The 13,691-nt window shown below is 43.5% G+C and overlaps 1 protein-coding gene across 1 annotated transcript in view; it reads left to right on the plus strand.

Moving 5' to 3' along the window:
- MED13 (mediator complex subunit 13) overlaps positions 1 to 13,691 on the plus strand; it is a 51,205-nt gene that overhangs the window by 18,480 nt on the left and 19,034 nt on the right. The window contains exons 4-9 of the mRNA XM_027743173.2: positions 6,555 to 6,700; positions 7,716 to 7,913; positions 8,791 to 8,985; positions 9,818 to 9,980; positions 10,284 to 10,394; positions 12,282 to 12,965. Coding sequence (XP_027598974.2) covers positions 6,555 to 6,700; positions 7,716 to 7,913; positions 8,791 to 8,985; positions 9,818 to 9,980; positions 10,284 to 10,394; positions 12,282 to 12,965 — 1,497 coding nt within the window. The remainder of the gene's footprint in view (positions 1 to 6,554; positions 6,701 to 7,715; positions 7,914 to 8,790; positions 8,986 to 9,817; positions 9,981 to 10,283; positions 10,395 to 12,281; positions 12,966 to 13,691) is intronic.

Raw genomic sequence — 13,691 nt, forward strand, 5'->3', positions numbered from 1 at the left:
AAGTATTCCCCATTCCCCAAATCTGCTCTGGATCCTAATCCTTTAGAGCACAGGGATATTTCTCTGGGAAAGCTCAACTTCAGATCATTGCAGCCTCAAATTAAAGGATGCTACAGTATAAGGTGACAGGTTTATTAGTCTCATTTAAGTTCTGAAATACAGGAACAGGAGCAAACTTTTTGTGAGATTGTTTATAATTGTGTCTGGAGAAATACAGACCTTTTGTGTTATACACACACACACATATATATTTGTATGTGTATATATATAAACTTGCTGCATTCTGAACAAATCAGTTTGCTGCTTCTTAGTGTCTTAGAGTTTTAGTGTGTACACAAATAAAATTTTTTGTTTCAGCTTTGTTTTTGTTGGGGTGAAGCTCATTAATAATGAAGTTTAATTTAAAAATATGGAAGTCCTGGTTGACTGTGGCTTATTCTGCAATACAGGTCACTTGCTACATTTATATTTGTTTTAGTGCACACAGTGTGCTTATGGAATAAATACATATTTTTAACTCTCTGGTCCAAATAGAATCCAAACATCCCCAGCTGGGCTGGAGAGCCTTTTGACAGGAATCATTAGTGATGTGCTTTGAACTGGAAGTTTTTTCTCCTTTGCTGTTGCTTTGTGTTCCCATCCCAACCAGCTTTGTGCTGTATTTCCCTCCCTGGCCATGGGGAGTTCCTGGGAATGTTGGAAGGGTGTTTGCTGCTCCCTCTCTTTGTCACAGTCATATATATGAGATATATACATTTAAAATATATAGAGAATGAGGACCTGATGTGTCTCATCCTCTATTTTTCTCAGTGCTTAAAAGGCAGAATAACCCACTCAAAATAACTAAAACAAAACAAAAAAAACCCTTCTGAAGTATTTCATAATTAAACAATTTATGTGCTTGCCTCATGTGTTTTTTCTTTTCCTCTTTCATTTCTTAAATCAAGAAAACTCGAATATTTTCCCTGGCAATTATTGTTGGAGGTGTGTTAATATAACATTCTAATTTTGGTGTTTTACTTATATTTTGCTGATTACAGCAAATGAATCTTTAATTTCCTGCTCCTTTGTAGTCAGAATTAAGTTTGTGGGCTTGGGTAATTCAGGATTGTGGTGGGTGGGAATTGGAGATGCCCTGTTTAAACCAGGATGGGGTTTTGGAGCAGCAAAGGTGTGAAGGGGCTGGTGGAGAAGCTGCTCCTCTTTGGTGCTCTGGGGTGTTCCAGCTGCACCTGGAAGGGCTGAATTGTCCCAAAAAAGTGTTCTGAGCAAGCCCCTCACCTGTGCTGATTCCTTCCAGTGCTGGATCTCCACCTGGTTAAAGGGAAAAGTTAATAAACAATCAAATAACTGAACAGGAAGGGTCTTAGGCCTCTGTGGGGTTTGTGTCACCTTAAACCTTTTCCATATTTACATTTTTATTTCAAAGGGAACATATTTACTTGTAAGACCAAGAATTTACTATAGGAGGTTTTGCTGTAGAAGAATTTACTGTTTTAAAAAGGAGCTTCTTTGGTCCTTGGAATTCATTTAAGGACCAGTGTGGTGAAGGACAACCCTTTGGAGATGTTCTCCTTGGGCACTGGGATGCAGCACTTGGGAGCCCTCAGGTCTGTGCTGAAATTATTGTCAGCCAGTCCTCATATATTGATTTTTTTGGTGCAGATGCCCCAAGGATTCTGGGTGCTGGCCAACACCTACCAATTTCAGGCAATCATTTTATAACAGACTGAAATAATGATGCATAAGAATTAATGAACTAGAGCCTTCCAAGTGTAGCTGATGTGTTTGTGCTCCCAAACAAAGTCTGTTCTGCCCCATTCCAAGGGAGATGGTGGGATCAGAACTGGGACAGAAGTTCTTCCTTGCACTGTCCCTTTTCCTCCCTCGGGGAATGGCACAATTGACAAGGATTTGGTCAATATTTTGGTAAGGCCAGCAGTGCTTTGGCTCAGGAGCAGCTTACAAAGACAATCCAGGAAAACAGGAGATAGGAATTCCATAAAACAAACAAACATCTTCTCTCCCAGTTGAAACATCTGGATGCTTTATTTATTTTTTTTATTTTAAATTTACTATTCAATGTGCTGCAGGGTCTTTTATTTGGAACTAAAAGTGGGGTCAGTCTGTGACTTTTGAGCCGGGGGGGTTTGGAGTGTGCCCTGAGTGGGGATTAGGGAGCTCCTGGTGCAGCCAAGGTTTGGGAAGCACTTGGAAGATCTAAAGCCCGACATGGGGACTAATGTGGAGACTAAACCCAGGCCTAATGACCTTTTTATCAAGACCATTTCAGGTTTGCTAATGGAGATGTGCAAACCTCCTGTGCACGGGAATTGGAGTGTGGTTTCCCCTCCTACCCTTCAGATTTTCTTGCAAAGGTAGAACTGGAAATTGTATTGAAATTTTCCACAGCAGCTTCTGGTTGTTTTTTTTTTCCCCTCCATAAAATAATAATCCTTTGTCTCTGAACCTAAAACATCTTTGTTTTGTCTGATTAGAGGGAAGAGGGAGCAGAGGGAATCAAATGGATTTATACAAATGTATTTTAATGGAGTGTAGATGAGGACTGAATGTTGCTTCAAATAACATTATTCCCAAGGAGTGTCTCTTTGCTGCTTTATTTTTTATTTGCTTTTAAAGTTGTTTTCAGTATTGGAACTCATTCTGGTGTGTTCAGATGAAAATTCAGTTTGTTCTGATGATACTTGATAACATCTGTATTCCGAGATCAGGTGGAAATGGGATTATTGATGTTTCAGTTCTGTGATTAGGACTTCAATGAAATATTAATGGAGCAACTTCCTATTCAGGGTCAGACAAGAAAAAGAGATTTTTTTTTTTTTTTTGAGAATTAGGATTTTGTTTTCAGTATGTTCTGTTGAAATACGTGCAACAATACATGATGGTAATTGTAAAAGTACAAAAAAGGGGAAGGTTTTCAATGCTAACTTTAAAACATGCAATTATTTTATTGCTGTTTCTGCACCTCAAGGATGTCACTGACTCTCTGTTCATGCACACTTACATTTCAAAGTGTTGAGGTGGAGGTATTTTTTTTTTTTCATATTTCAGTCCTCAGATGCTCTGCACAAATCCTCAGTGATCTGAGGCACCTAAAATAGCCTGCAAATAGAAATGGAGGGAACAGGAAACCACCAGCCTGTTCTGTTACTGTGTCCTGGGCTGAATTGCACAGATAATTTGCCTATTTACCCCAAAGTGACAAAGAGGTAGATTTTTTTTTTTTTTGCTTGATTAGAATTGTTTGGCTGTGAGGTGAATTATTGAGAAGATTAGGGAAAGACTTGGAGAAATGGTGGAGATATCGATATATATATATATATATAAAATTATCATTATTTTTTAAATAGCTTATGATAAGGTTTGGAATATCCCTCCTAAGCTGAGGTTGAAGCAGAATTTTGCACTAAGAGAATGTACAAGTGTATTAATTTAAAAAAAATTAAAACCATTCCTGGTGACAGAGTTTCTTGCTCAGCCCATAAACCAGTGGCTGTGGGAACATCCAGTACCTTCCAGAGCTCTGGCTCTTTCTATCCCCCCTTTTCTCCAGCCCCTGCAAAGACCTTCGTTGTGTATTGATAATCTTTGTTATTTAAATGGCATTCTTCATTTCTTGTGATTGTTTCCCATGCACTGAGATTTCCTGGAGTTCTGGGACCTGACAGGGAGGATGTTCAGTGGGAAGCACCAGTTTCTGAGCACGACCAGCTCCAAAGGAACTCAGTGCTGTGTTTGAGTCCATGAAGTGTTGGTTTGACCTTCCATGTCAAGCTTTAGTTTAAAGCAAATTAGTTCCCGTGTCTGCCTTAGGCTGAGTTTAGGGACAGCACCACATTTACTCTGTGTTTCTCCTGTGAAACAACCTTACCCTCTTTCCATAAAGGGGCTTTGCTGCACCTCTGAAAGTACCTAAAGAAACCCTCCCCGGTTCTGTGCATCCTTCTGCTGTTCACACTTCAATTTATAACCAGAATTAGTGCAAAGTTGGCAATATTTGGGTTTTCCAGGCTGATTGTGGCACAGTGGATGGTGCCCTCCCTGCCATGGGAGCAGAGTGTTTGCAGCTCTCCTTTTCTTACTGAGTTATTTTGTTGGAAACTTCTCCCCTGCTGAGTTGGGGAAGAAAAAGGTTTTAATTTGGGGTGGGGGTTTTTTTGGTTGTATTTTTGGGGTTGGCTTTTGCATGGTGATCTTGAGTTTTCCTTGCTGCTCAACCAGGACTGGTTTTGCAGTGGGATGAATTGAAATGCTCCTGTTATCATGCTGATGGCTCTCTTTGTCTTGGTTTATCTGAATTCCATCAGATTATGCTGACCTTTATCTGGGTAACAATGGGGTGTTTACAGGAGATGTAGCTTTATTGCATTTAAAATGTATTTAAAGAATATGTGCTTTTGTTTTTAAATTTTGTCTCACTTATCCTGAGCTTCTGAATTGTTATCTGTCACTCAGAACGAGACACCAGCCAACTCCTTCCCCTTAAACTATCCAGTATGGTTTTTAAAATAAAATTCAATTGGAAAATCAGTCTTCCACCATTTGCATAAGGATTAAAGTTTAATCAGATTTCCATACAGGAGTTTAGTGGTGTGTCCTGGCCACGTGAACCTAAAATCATCAACAAGATGCTCAGCTCCATCCCCACCTCCTTTTGGAAACTACCTTTCCTGGGAATCCTGAGCACTGCAGGGAGTTCTGGGTGACTGAATGGGGATAATTCACTCAGCTGCCTCCCGCCCTTTTTGTTCCTAAAACCCAAACCAGCTTCTCCCTGGGAGCAGCTCCCTGGGGAGGTCACTGCATGTCCTGCTCTGAGGGGCTGCAATCAAACCAGGCTGTCCTTCCTGTCCCTGCACGAACAGTTTGGGGGTTCTCTCAGCCCCGAGCTGGTCCTGATCCTCAGTTTTCTGATCCTCAGTTTTCCATCTGCTGGTTCTGGGGGTTTCTCACTGTGCCCACTCCCCTCCTCGCTGTGGTGACTGTGCAGCTCTTTGGGGTGAGACTCAGGGCCCTGATCCATGTCCCTTTTCATGGATTTCTCTGTGCCAGCACCAGAAGCATTTTTTCCCCTTACTCTTTATCATCCTCTGGGAAAGGTCTTGGGAATGACCCTACAAATGTACCCAGGGGTGCAGCTGTGGGGGTTGTGTTTTATAGGGCTGGTCAGTGCCTGGTCCTTCCTGCCCTGGAGCTGTTTGTCTGTCCCAGGAATGCTTTGTATTCTGCTGGAGACCAAGGAACTCAAGTGTTCCACGAGGCCAGAGGGTCTGCACACCCTCCTGAGCATGGGGTGATGGGGTTGTATTTTTGGGGAGACAGTGGGGTTGCATTCTTTGTTAGGATACAGTAATTCCTGGAGTGTCTTTTCCCTTGGACCACACAACCCCCCCATGTATCTGCTGGTTTGACTGGCTTAATGTAGTGCTTCCCTTGACTTGATGATCCCTTTTTTCCCTGAGCCTGAGCAGTGTTTGCTGCTCCCCTCCTTCCACAGGAGGATTTATTTTCTGTCCAGTAGTTTAAGAAGTGCTTTTCAGGTTCTCCTTGACTTTGGTCCTTCTCTGGTCACGATGTTGGACCTGATTTAATATCCAATATGAGCAGCATCTTCTGCTTTTCAACATCTGCTCTTTTCCTGGGGGAGTGTGTGAGCCTGGCACACATTTGGGATAACTTGTAGCCAAGATAATTGAGGAATGTTACCTGGACAGCTTCTTTAAAAATGGGGGGAAAGGATTTTTCAGCTGGAACTTGATATGAAGATGTCCTGCTTCTGTGGCATCTGTTTGGTTCTGCCTTCCTTTCTTCCTACCCTCTAATTAAAATTGGTAAAATATATGTCACATAAACCACTGAATTAATGGGTAAAATGTTGTGCCAGTTGTCCTTGGGGGGGAGTCAGCTGTGTTTTGGTAACACAACAAGAGCAGGGCTGCAAAAATTGGGAATTCCTTGGGAAGGAGAAGGTTTCATGTAGGTGCTCACCAGTACAGCACAGGGAAAACAGCATTTAATGCAGAGTTGAGTGAAGAAGAAATGTTTACTGTTGGGGTGGGTTTTGCTGTACAAGCTTTTTTTCTCTAAAACTCTGGACCATGAGAGGCACTGTCAGCAGAGCATCTGGTATTAAACATTGACACTTGCTTTAATGACTTTAATTAACAATGTCTGGAGCTTTGTTGTTTTCTTTTTTTTTTTTTTATTTTATTGATTGTATCTTCCCTTTTGTGTGCAGGTATGGGATTTCATTTTTAGTGACTTGGCTGGCTACAGGAACCTGAGGATAAGATTTAATTTATATAACAAAACAAGCCCACTTCTCAAAGCTGTTGCCATTCTTTTTGGCTTTTAAATAAGTCTGATATTAAATCCTGCTTAGTCCATCTGTGACAGGAGGACCTGGATACGACCTCATTACGAATAATCAATGATCAGAAATAGTTGTGGAGATTTTAAATAAATGTAAAGAAAAAGACAGCAACTTATTTGAAGTTTTATATTTAATACTTATACCTTCTTTTGTCTCCCAGTGAGCACTTGTCCTGCTCCTTCACCTTCTTCCTGCACGGGGACAGCAATGTGTGCACGAGTGTGGAGATCAGCCAGCACCAGCCCGTGTACCTGCTCAGTGAGGAGCACCTCACGCTGGCCCAGCAGTCCAACAGCCCCTTCCAAGGTGGGTTTTGCAGCCAGAGCTGAGTGTTCCACATTAATTGCTCCTTGGAGTGGCTCAGAGTGAGGATCTGTGGCAGAGACTGGCAGTGGGAGCAAAGCTTTACCTGTGGGTGATGTGTCCTGGCTCTTCCTGCACGTGGGTCATTTGCATGTTCATCTCTTGGCATATAATCAAAGAATTTGTCTTCACCACACAATAAACTCGATTTCCAAGGGCTGTCCTATTGGTGACTTAAATATTGTGCTTTTTCAGCATGCTTTGTAACCCTCACATCCCTCCATCAACCCCTCTTGTGGAAATGCCTTTCTAACTCAACACACTTCACCTGTTCACTCCCCTTCCCCTTTCTCCCACCTGGCTCTTCCTTGCCTGTAAATCCCTGTGCTTCCACCAGCAGATGCAGGTTATGCTCTGCAGGACAGAGGAGTTCTGAGCCTGAGTCTGGCCAGAGGGATGTTTGATCCTTGCCTGTGTCAGCCCCTGGTGCTGCTGTGGAAATCAGTCCCCTGCAGGAGCACACACCACCCTCAGCTATTAATGCTCAGTGGCCAAACTTGCTTTTTTTTTTTTTAATGCAACCTAACTCTGTTTCCCTAATATGGACAAGACTAAACATGACCCAGATGATTCCCTGAGCACACTCTGTTGTTGTAACAAGCTGAATGAAAGGATGAGGAAACACCTTAACTGTGCCAGAATTTGGAAGTGTTTCTTTATCCCACCAGTGTCTGAGACTCCTCTCAAGCCAAGAGGAAAACCTGCCTGTTGCTTGTTTGAATAGACTGATTTGTAATTCTTATTGTGTTACCTCAATTCTCACAGTGCATATAAATTTAACCATGTGTATCTATTGCTAAAAGTAAAACATGATTAGGCTGCATTTTGACAGTTGTTTATGTGGTGTGGCTGGAATAACAGTGCTGCTGTTTCAGAGGGGCAGAGTGAATTTTGGGCAGATAAAATCTCTGGTGTGTTTGGATTTATAATCTCCAGTGTGTTTTGATTTACCTTCTAGTAATCCTGAGCCCCTTTGGGTTGAATGGCACACTCACAGGGCAGTCCTTCAAGCTTTCTGATTCATCCACAAAAAAGCTTATTGGGGAATGGAAACAATTCTATCCTGTCACATCCAACTTGAAGGAGGGATCTGAGGAAAAGCAGGAAGAAATGGACTGGGAGGATGATTCTTTAGCTGCTGTTGAAGTCCTTGTTGGTGAGTACTCAGATTACCTTTTAGTTGCTGAAATAAACTGGCTGATTAGGTCTGCAACGTTCTGAATGCAAAAGTGGCCCCATTTTATTCTTTTTGCAACCCTTTGCAGTGGCTGTTGGGGTTTGTTTTTCTGTTTGATGCCCAGGACTCTCTAAGATGAGTTATTATTATTTGAAGTGGATTTTGCAGACCCGTTAGCAGCAGGTCTTTTTCTTATGTGCCCTGAGAGACAAGATGTTTTTTTAAATGAATAATTAAGAGAATAAAAAACGCCTGGACTCTCCCTGTTGACATCTGAGCTGCATCAAAGGCAAGTTGTCCTGTTCCAAAGCCGGTGCAAATTCAAACAGAACAGATGTGCCTCTCAGGAATGGCTTCAAACCCACAGTCCTGGAGAACTTGATGTACTCAGGCACTGCCTTTATGTGCTGCTGTTCCTAAAATCCCAGCCCTGCACGCAGCAGTTTTGTTCTCTGCCAAGGGCTGTTGACCTTTGATTTGCCAACTGATGCAATCCTTTCTCTGAAGGTGCTGTAGTGGTGGCTGGAGACCCTTGTGCTGATGGGAATGTTGTCAGTGTTAAATGATACTAAAAATTGTGTTTTCAGCCTTTATAAAACAAAATGGTAGCAGCATGTCCCTGCCAGGGCTGTCTCTGCCCGTGTGCACAAAGCCCTTTTTATTCACTCACCCAAATCTTCTGGATAAAACAAATCATAAAGTAATGATGAGGGTGCTAACAGAAGTTTTGTCCAAGCAGAAATGCTTCAGTAGGTAGAGAAGGGTACCTAAACTTAGGAGTGGCTGCTAAAATGATGCATTTGATGATTTGAAGTGTGAGCTTTTGGTAAATAACCGTCCCGTGTCCCGTTTGCAGCTGGGGTGAGGATGGTGTACCCGGCGTGCTTCGTGCTGGTCCCTCAGACAGACATCCCTGCCCCCAGCACTGTGGGGGCACCCCACTGCTCAACCACTTGCTTGGGTGTCCACCAAGTGCCTGCTGCCACCAGAGACCCTGCCATGTCCTCGGTGACTCTGACCCCGCCGACGTCCCCGGAGGAGGTTCAGACAGGTACAGAGTGACCTCCTGCCCGAGGGCTCCTCCTTCCAGCCCAGCACTGTCCGGGCAGGATCCAGCTGTTCTCACTGCAACTTGTTCTAAAAACCCACATTTCTTTAGTCCAAAGTTGGTTGTAGTAAGCCCAGTTTGTATTGTCCAGCTGTGGGCAAAGTGAACTCAAACTCCTGTAAGGTGCTGACACCAGGACTGCTGCTGTGCCTGGTGTGGTTACCCAGTCCTTCAGATTGCTGGGGGGAAGTTTTGGGATTTTTCCCCTCCCTGTTTATGTTCATGTCTGTGTTCTGCCATAGCTTTAGAAACCTTGTGCACTCAGTCTTTGGGGAGCAAGGTGATATTTTCAGCTTTTTTCAGAGCCCAAGGAAGATTCCTTGTAGCTGAGTTTCCAGGAAGGCTGTGTGCCCTCTGTCCTGGGTGTGAGTGGTGCTTATGGGAAACTGCTTTAACTCAGGGATAGTTTCAGGTGACTTATATAAATATATTTTATTGTGCAGAAGAGTTTTATTTCTTTTTTCCCCCAAGCTCTTCTGTTACCTAAGTTTGACCCTTTTCTAAATAATAGAGTTGGCTTTGCTCAAGTTATTTCCTTTTTCAGGTCAATAGTTCATTCAAAAATAAAGAACAGCCAGCACACTTATAAACATACATGCTGCCTTTTTTCTTAGTTATAGTAATCTGCTACTACTCCTAAATTTTCTATGTGGTTTTATTTCCTAACACTGAGACAAGAAGATACTTTTCTCCCTGTGTTGATTGAACTGGAGCAACAGTGGCTGTGAGTGCTTTGCCCCATTGCCTAAAGCTGTTCCTCTGGTGCTGTTTTCAGTTGATCCTCAATCTGCCCAGAAATGGGTGAAGTTCTCCTCGGTTTCAGACGGATTTATCTCTGACAGTACCAGCCACCATGGTGGGAAAATCCCCAGGAAGTTGGCCAACCAAGTGGTGGACAGAGTTTGGCAGGAGTGCAACATGAACAGAGCACAGAACAAGTATGTACTCACCCCGTGAAACTAAAAATACCCCGAGTGTCCTGTGTGTTCCTTGCAGAAAGTAGCTCTGTTAAAGATGCTCCAGAAGGTGCTTTACTCTTATAATAAACCATTTTAAAGGAGTTAATTTTTCCCTGACTATTTAGGAATGATTTATTTAGTTCTCAGTTCAAGATGTCAGTAAAAGGCCATTTATCATTTCTTTGCTGAGTCCTGTGTCACAAAAGTGCTCTTGAGCTTTGCCAGAAGATAAGAAAAGAACATATGTTGATCCCAAATAACTCTCCTGGTATTGAATCCTAGGAGGAAGTATTCTGCTACATCAAATGGCTTGTGTGAGGAGGAGACAGCTGACAAGGTGGCATCCTGGGATTTTGTTGAAGCCACGCAGAGGACAAATTGCAATTGTTCAAGGTACAGGACTTGGCAGAGCTGCAGCCCAGAGATGTTCCAGGAGATTGAAGTGCTCAGGAGAGGGCTCCTGATCACTCCTCCAGGAGTAATTAAGCAGTAGCTGCTTGTAGGAAAGCTGTAACAAAATTTGTATCTCCTCTCCTAAATGTCATTGTAGGTCTTGAAGCTCTGCCCAGTGAGTTAATGCAGGGCTTTGATTGGAGTGAAGCTGCCAGTGCAGGGACAATTCCTGAGTCCTGGGCTGGAGTTCCTTATGGACATGGGCAGTAACTACCTCATGGGCAACTTTCTCAGGCTGCAATGGAAAGGGAATTCCTATTTATGTAGGATTTAAGCACCTTTTCTAGAGGGCTGTGGCGTTAATTAGCCTTGATGGGAGAAAGCTGGTAATCAAGAGCAGGCTGGTTGGGTCTGGTTGAATATGACTCAGAACCCCAGACCTGCCTGGCTGTTCCGTGGGGGGCTGGATGGGGAACTGCTTGTCTGGGAGCAGATGCCACTAAAGGGGGCAAAAAAGGGGATCAAAACCCAGGGGGAAACCCTGAATTTAACTTTCAGATTTTGTTCTGGCTTTCTTTTGGAGCCTGCTAATGCAATGCCACAGACTGTTAATGGGGATGCTTAAATAAATGGGAACATTCATTTGGGTGAATTCTCCATTTCTGTACTTAGGGCACGTACTGATCTTTAGGTGACTGAAGTGCTGCAAAAGGTTTAAATGCTTTCTCTGATTTAAATGTTACACTGATTGCCTTGCAATGGATATTGGTATCCTAAAAGAAAAAAAAAATCATGTCTGGAGGATGTGGCATTTTGCAAGAAATGCAGTTTTTTCCTCTTCTGTTGAATGGTTGGTTTAAGTTCTGTGGAAATACTTGTGTCCTGAGAAGAGCGGGGATGTGGGGGAGGATTAAATACTCTGATAAAGGAGAATTTAGCTACAATAGTTAAGAGAAAAAAAATCAATTAACTAGTTGAAGTGTGTAAGAAATATGCAATTGCCTAAAAGAAACTGCAGAGACTTAAACCCCCTTATTGTTCCCTGTGTTTTGAATCCTAAGTGGTGAAAAACATGTGGATGTGTACGAGAGTTTCAAGTAAAAATAGATTTTGATACCTCTTACCTTTTTATCCCTGCCTAATCCTGTTTTTTCAATACAAGTGCTGCTTAACTTTGCTAATGGAAGAGTGGCAAAGAATATCCTGGATGTGCAGTTCAAGAGCCCAGGCACAAACATTTCATTCTGACTTCCTTTATTTCATGTGCCTCGTTCTGTCAGATGGTCCAGAAGGTTGGCACCTTGAACTTGCAGATGAGGTGTTGTACAGTGTAGAAACTCAGCTGTATTAATGCAGTTGAGACACTGAGTTTTTCTTTTTCCCACACTTGCTAAATTTGTCGACAAACGACTACAAAAGCTTCAAAATAGCTTTTGTAGGACTGAGCTTCATGGTTCTTGATGTTAATTCCCTACTCCTTAACCCACTGAGGCTTGGGCAGCACTACTGGTGCTGGAATTCAAGAAGCCATTCACTAATTCCTGTGTTGTTCCACTGATTCATCAGCGCTGGCAGGAGTTAAAAGCGACGACGTGCTCATGTGACAATCTATTTCTGTTAAAGCAGTTAGAAAATGCTGTCTTCATTTTGAGGATTCTGTATGTGTTTGGTTCACAGGACAGATTTTATAGTTTTTTTAAATGGTGTTCTGAACCCTTGAGATGCTGCTCAAGTCACTCGGGTGATGGTCGGGAAGAGGCAGGGTCGCTTCAGTCCCAGGCTTGTTCTGTGGCTCAGAAGCAGCTTCTTGTCTGGTGAAAATGAGCACGGGAGACATATTTGAAAGATTAACGTGAAGCCTTTTCCCCCCCTGTGTTAATTCTGCAGGCACAAAAATCTCAAAGCGAGGAGTTCAGGTCAGCAGGGCCAGGCCCCACCCGCGGGCCCGCAGCCGCCGGCAGCCCCGAAGCACAAGGCCAACGAGAAGCAGGACAAAGGGGACAAGCCCCAGAAACGCCCCCTGACTCCCTTCCACCACCGCGTGTCCCTCGGCGATGACGTCGCCATGGAGGCAGACTCGGCCAGCCAGAGGCTGGTGATGGCTGCCCCGGACAGCCAAGTGAGGTTCTCCACCATCAGGAGCACCGATGTAGCAAAGACCCCTCAGCTGCACAACCCCGACCTGGCCAGCTCCCCACAGCCCCCCCCGCTCAGCCCCCACCCCTGCGACGGCGTCGACGAGGGGGTGCCCAAAGCCCCCTCCACCCCCCAGAGCCAACACTTCTACCAGATGCCAACCCCGGACCCCCTGGTGCCCAGCAAGGCCATGGAGGACAGACTGGATGGCTTGTCCCAGCCTTTCCCGGCTCCCTTCCCCGAGGTCATCGAGCCCACCATGTACGTCGGTACCGCCGTCAACCTGGAGGAGGACGAAGCTGATGCCACTTGGAAGTATTATAAAGTTCCAAAGAAAAAGGACGTGGAGTTCTTGCCGCCCCAGCTTCCCAATGATAAGTTGAGAGATGATCCAGTAATACCTGCTGGACAGGAAAATGTAACATCGGTTACAGAGTAAGTAGTGCTTGATCCTGGAGTACCAACCCGGGAAGGGAGGCAAGGGAAAGGCCAAAGGCAGGAGTTTCTCAGTGTTTAACGTGGGAGCATAATTCTGAGTACAGGATAATCCTTGTGAAATGTGAGCACCAGATCTGTAGCAAGATTCCAGCTTTTTCTCATTTCAACTCTGATTTAGCAGATCCCAGTGACATTTATTTTTATACTGTAAAATTAATCCATAGCCAAATTATGCCTATTTGGGACTCAAAAAGAAGCAGCTTTCTCATTTTAGGATTTGCTTTCTTCATTATTTGGAGAAAACTTGGATGGTCTCAGCTGCAGATACCCTTCTCCCTCAGTTCTGCTCTTGATTTCACTCAGTGTTTAAATGATGTTTAAATGGTCTTTGAAGGAACACTGAGGAAGTTCCTCTGGTTTCCTGGCAGAATTTAACTTTAATATTCTTTAATATTTTTAAATTCTTTTCTAATATCAGAAATTTCTGCTTGAAATAAGCGACACAAACTGATGTTCTTGCACATGGTACATTCTCTGTGTTGTGCAAAAGGCTTCAGGATTTGAGGTTATTCAAAGAAAACAAGTGTCTGTGTGTCTGTTGTGAACTGCTCTTGGGCCTCAGATGGTGTAGGAAACCCTTGTTCATTAGGACATGAGAACATTTCTTTATTTAGTTTGTCCTAACATGAGCTAATGTTGTCATGAAATAAAGTATGTGTAGTC

Source organism: Pipra filicauda, unplaced genomic scaffold, assembly GCF_003945595.2.
Source record: "Pipra filicauda isolate LSUMZ 115617 unplaced genomic scaffold, ASM394559v2 scaffold211_size2331000_pilon, whole genome shotgun sequence".
In the NCBI taxonomy this organism is placed as follows: domain Eukaryota; kingdom Metazoa; phylum Chordata; class Aves; order Passeriformes; family Pipridae; genus Pipra; species Pipra filicauda.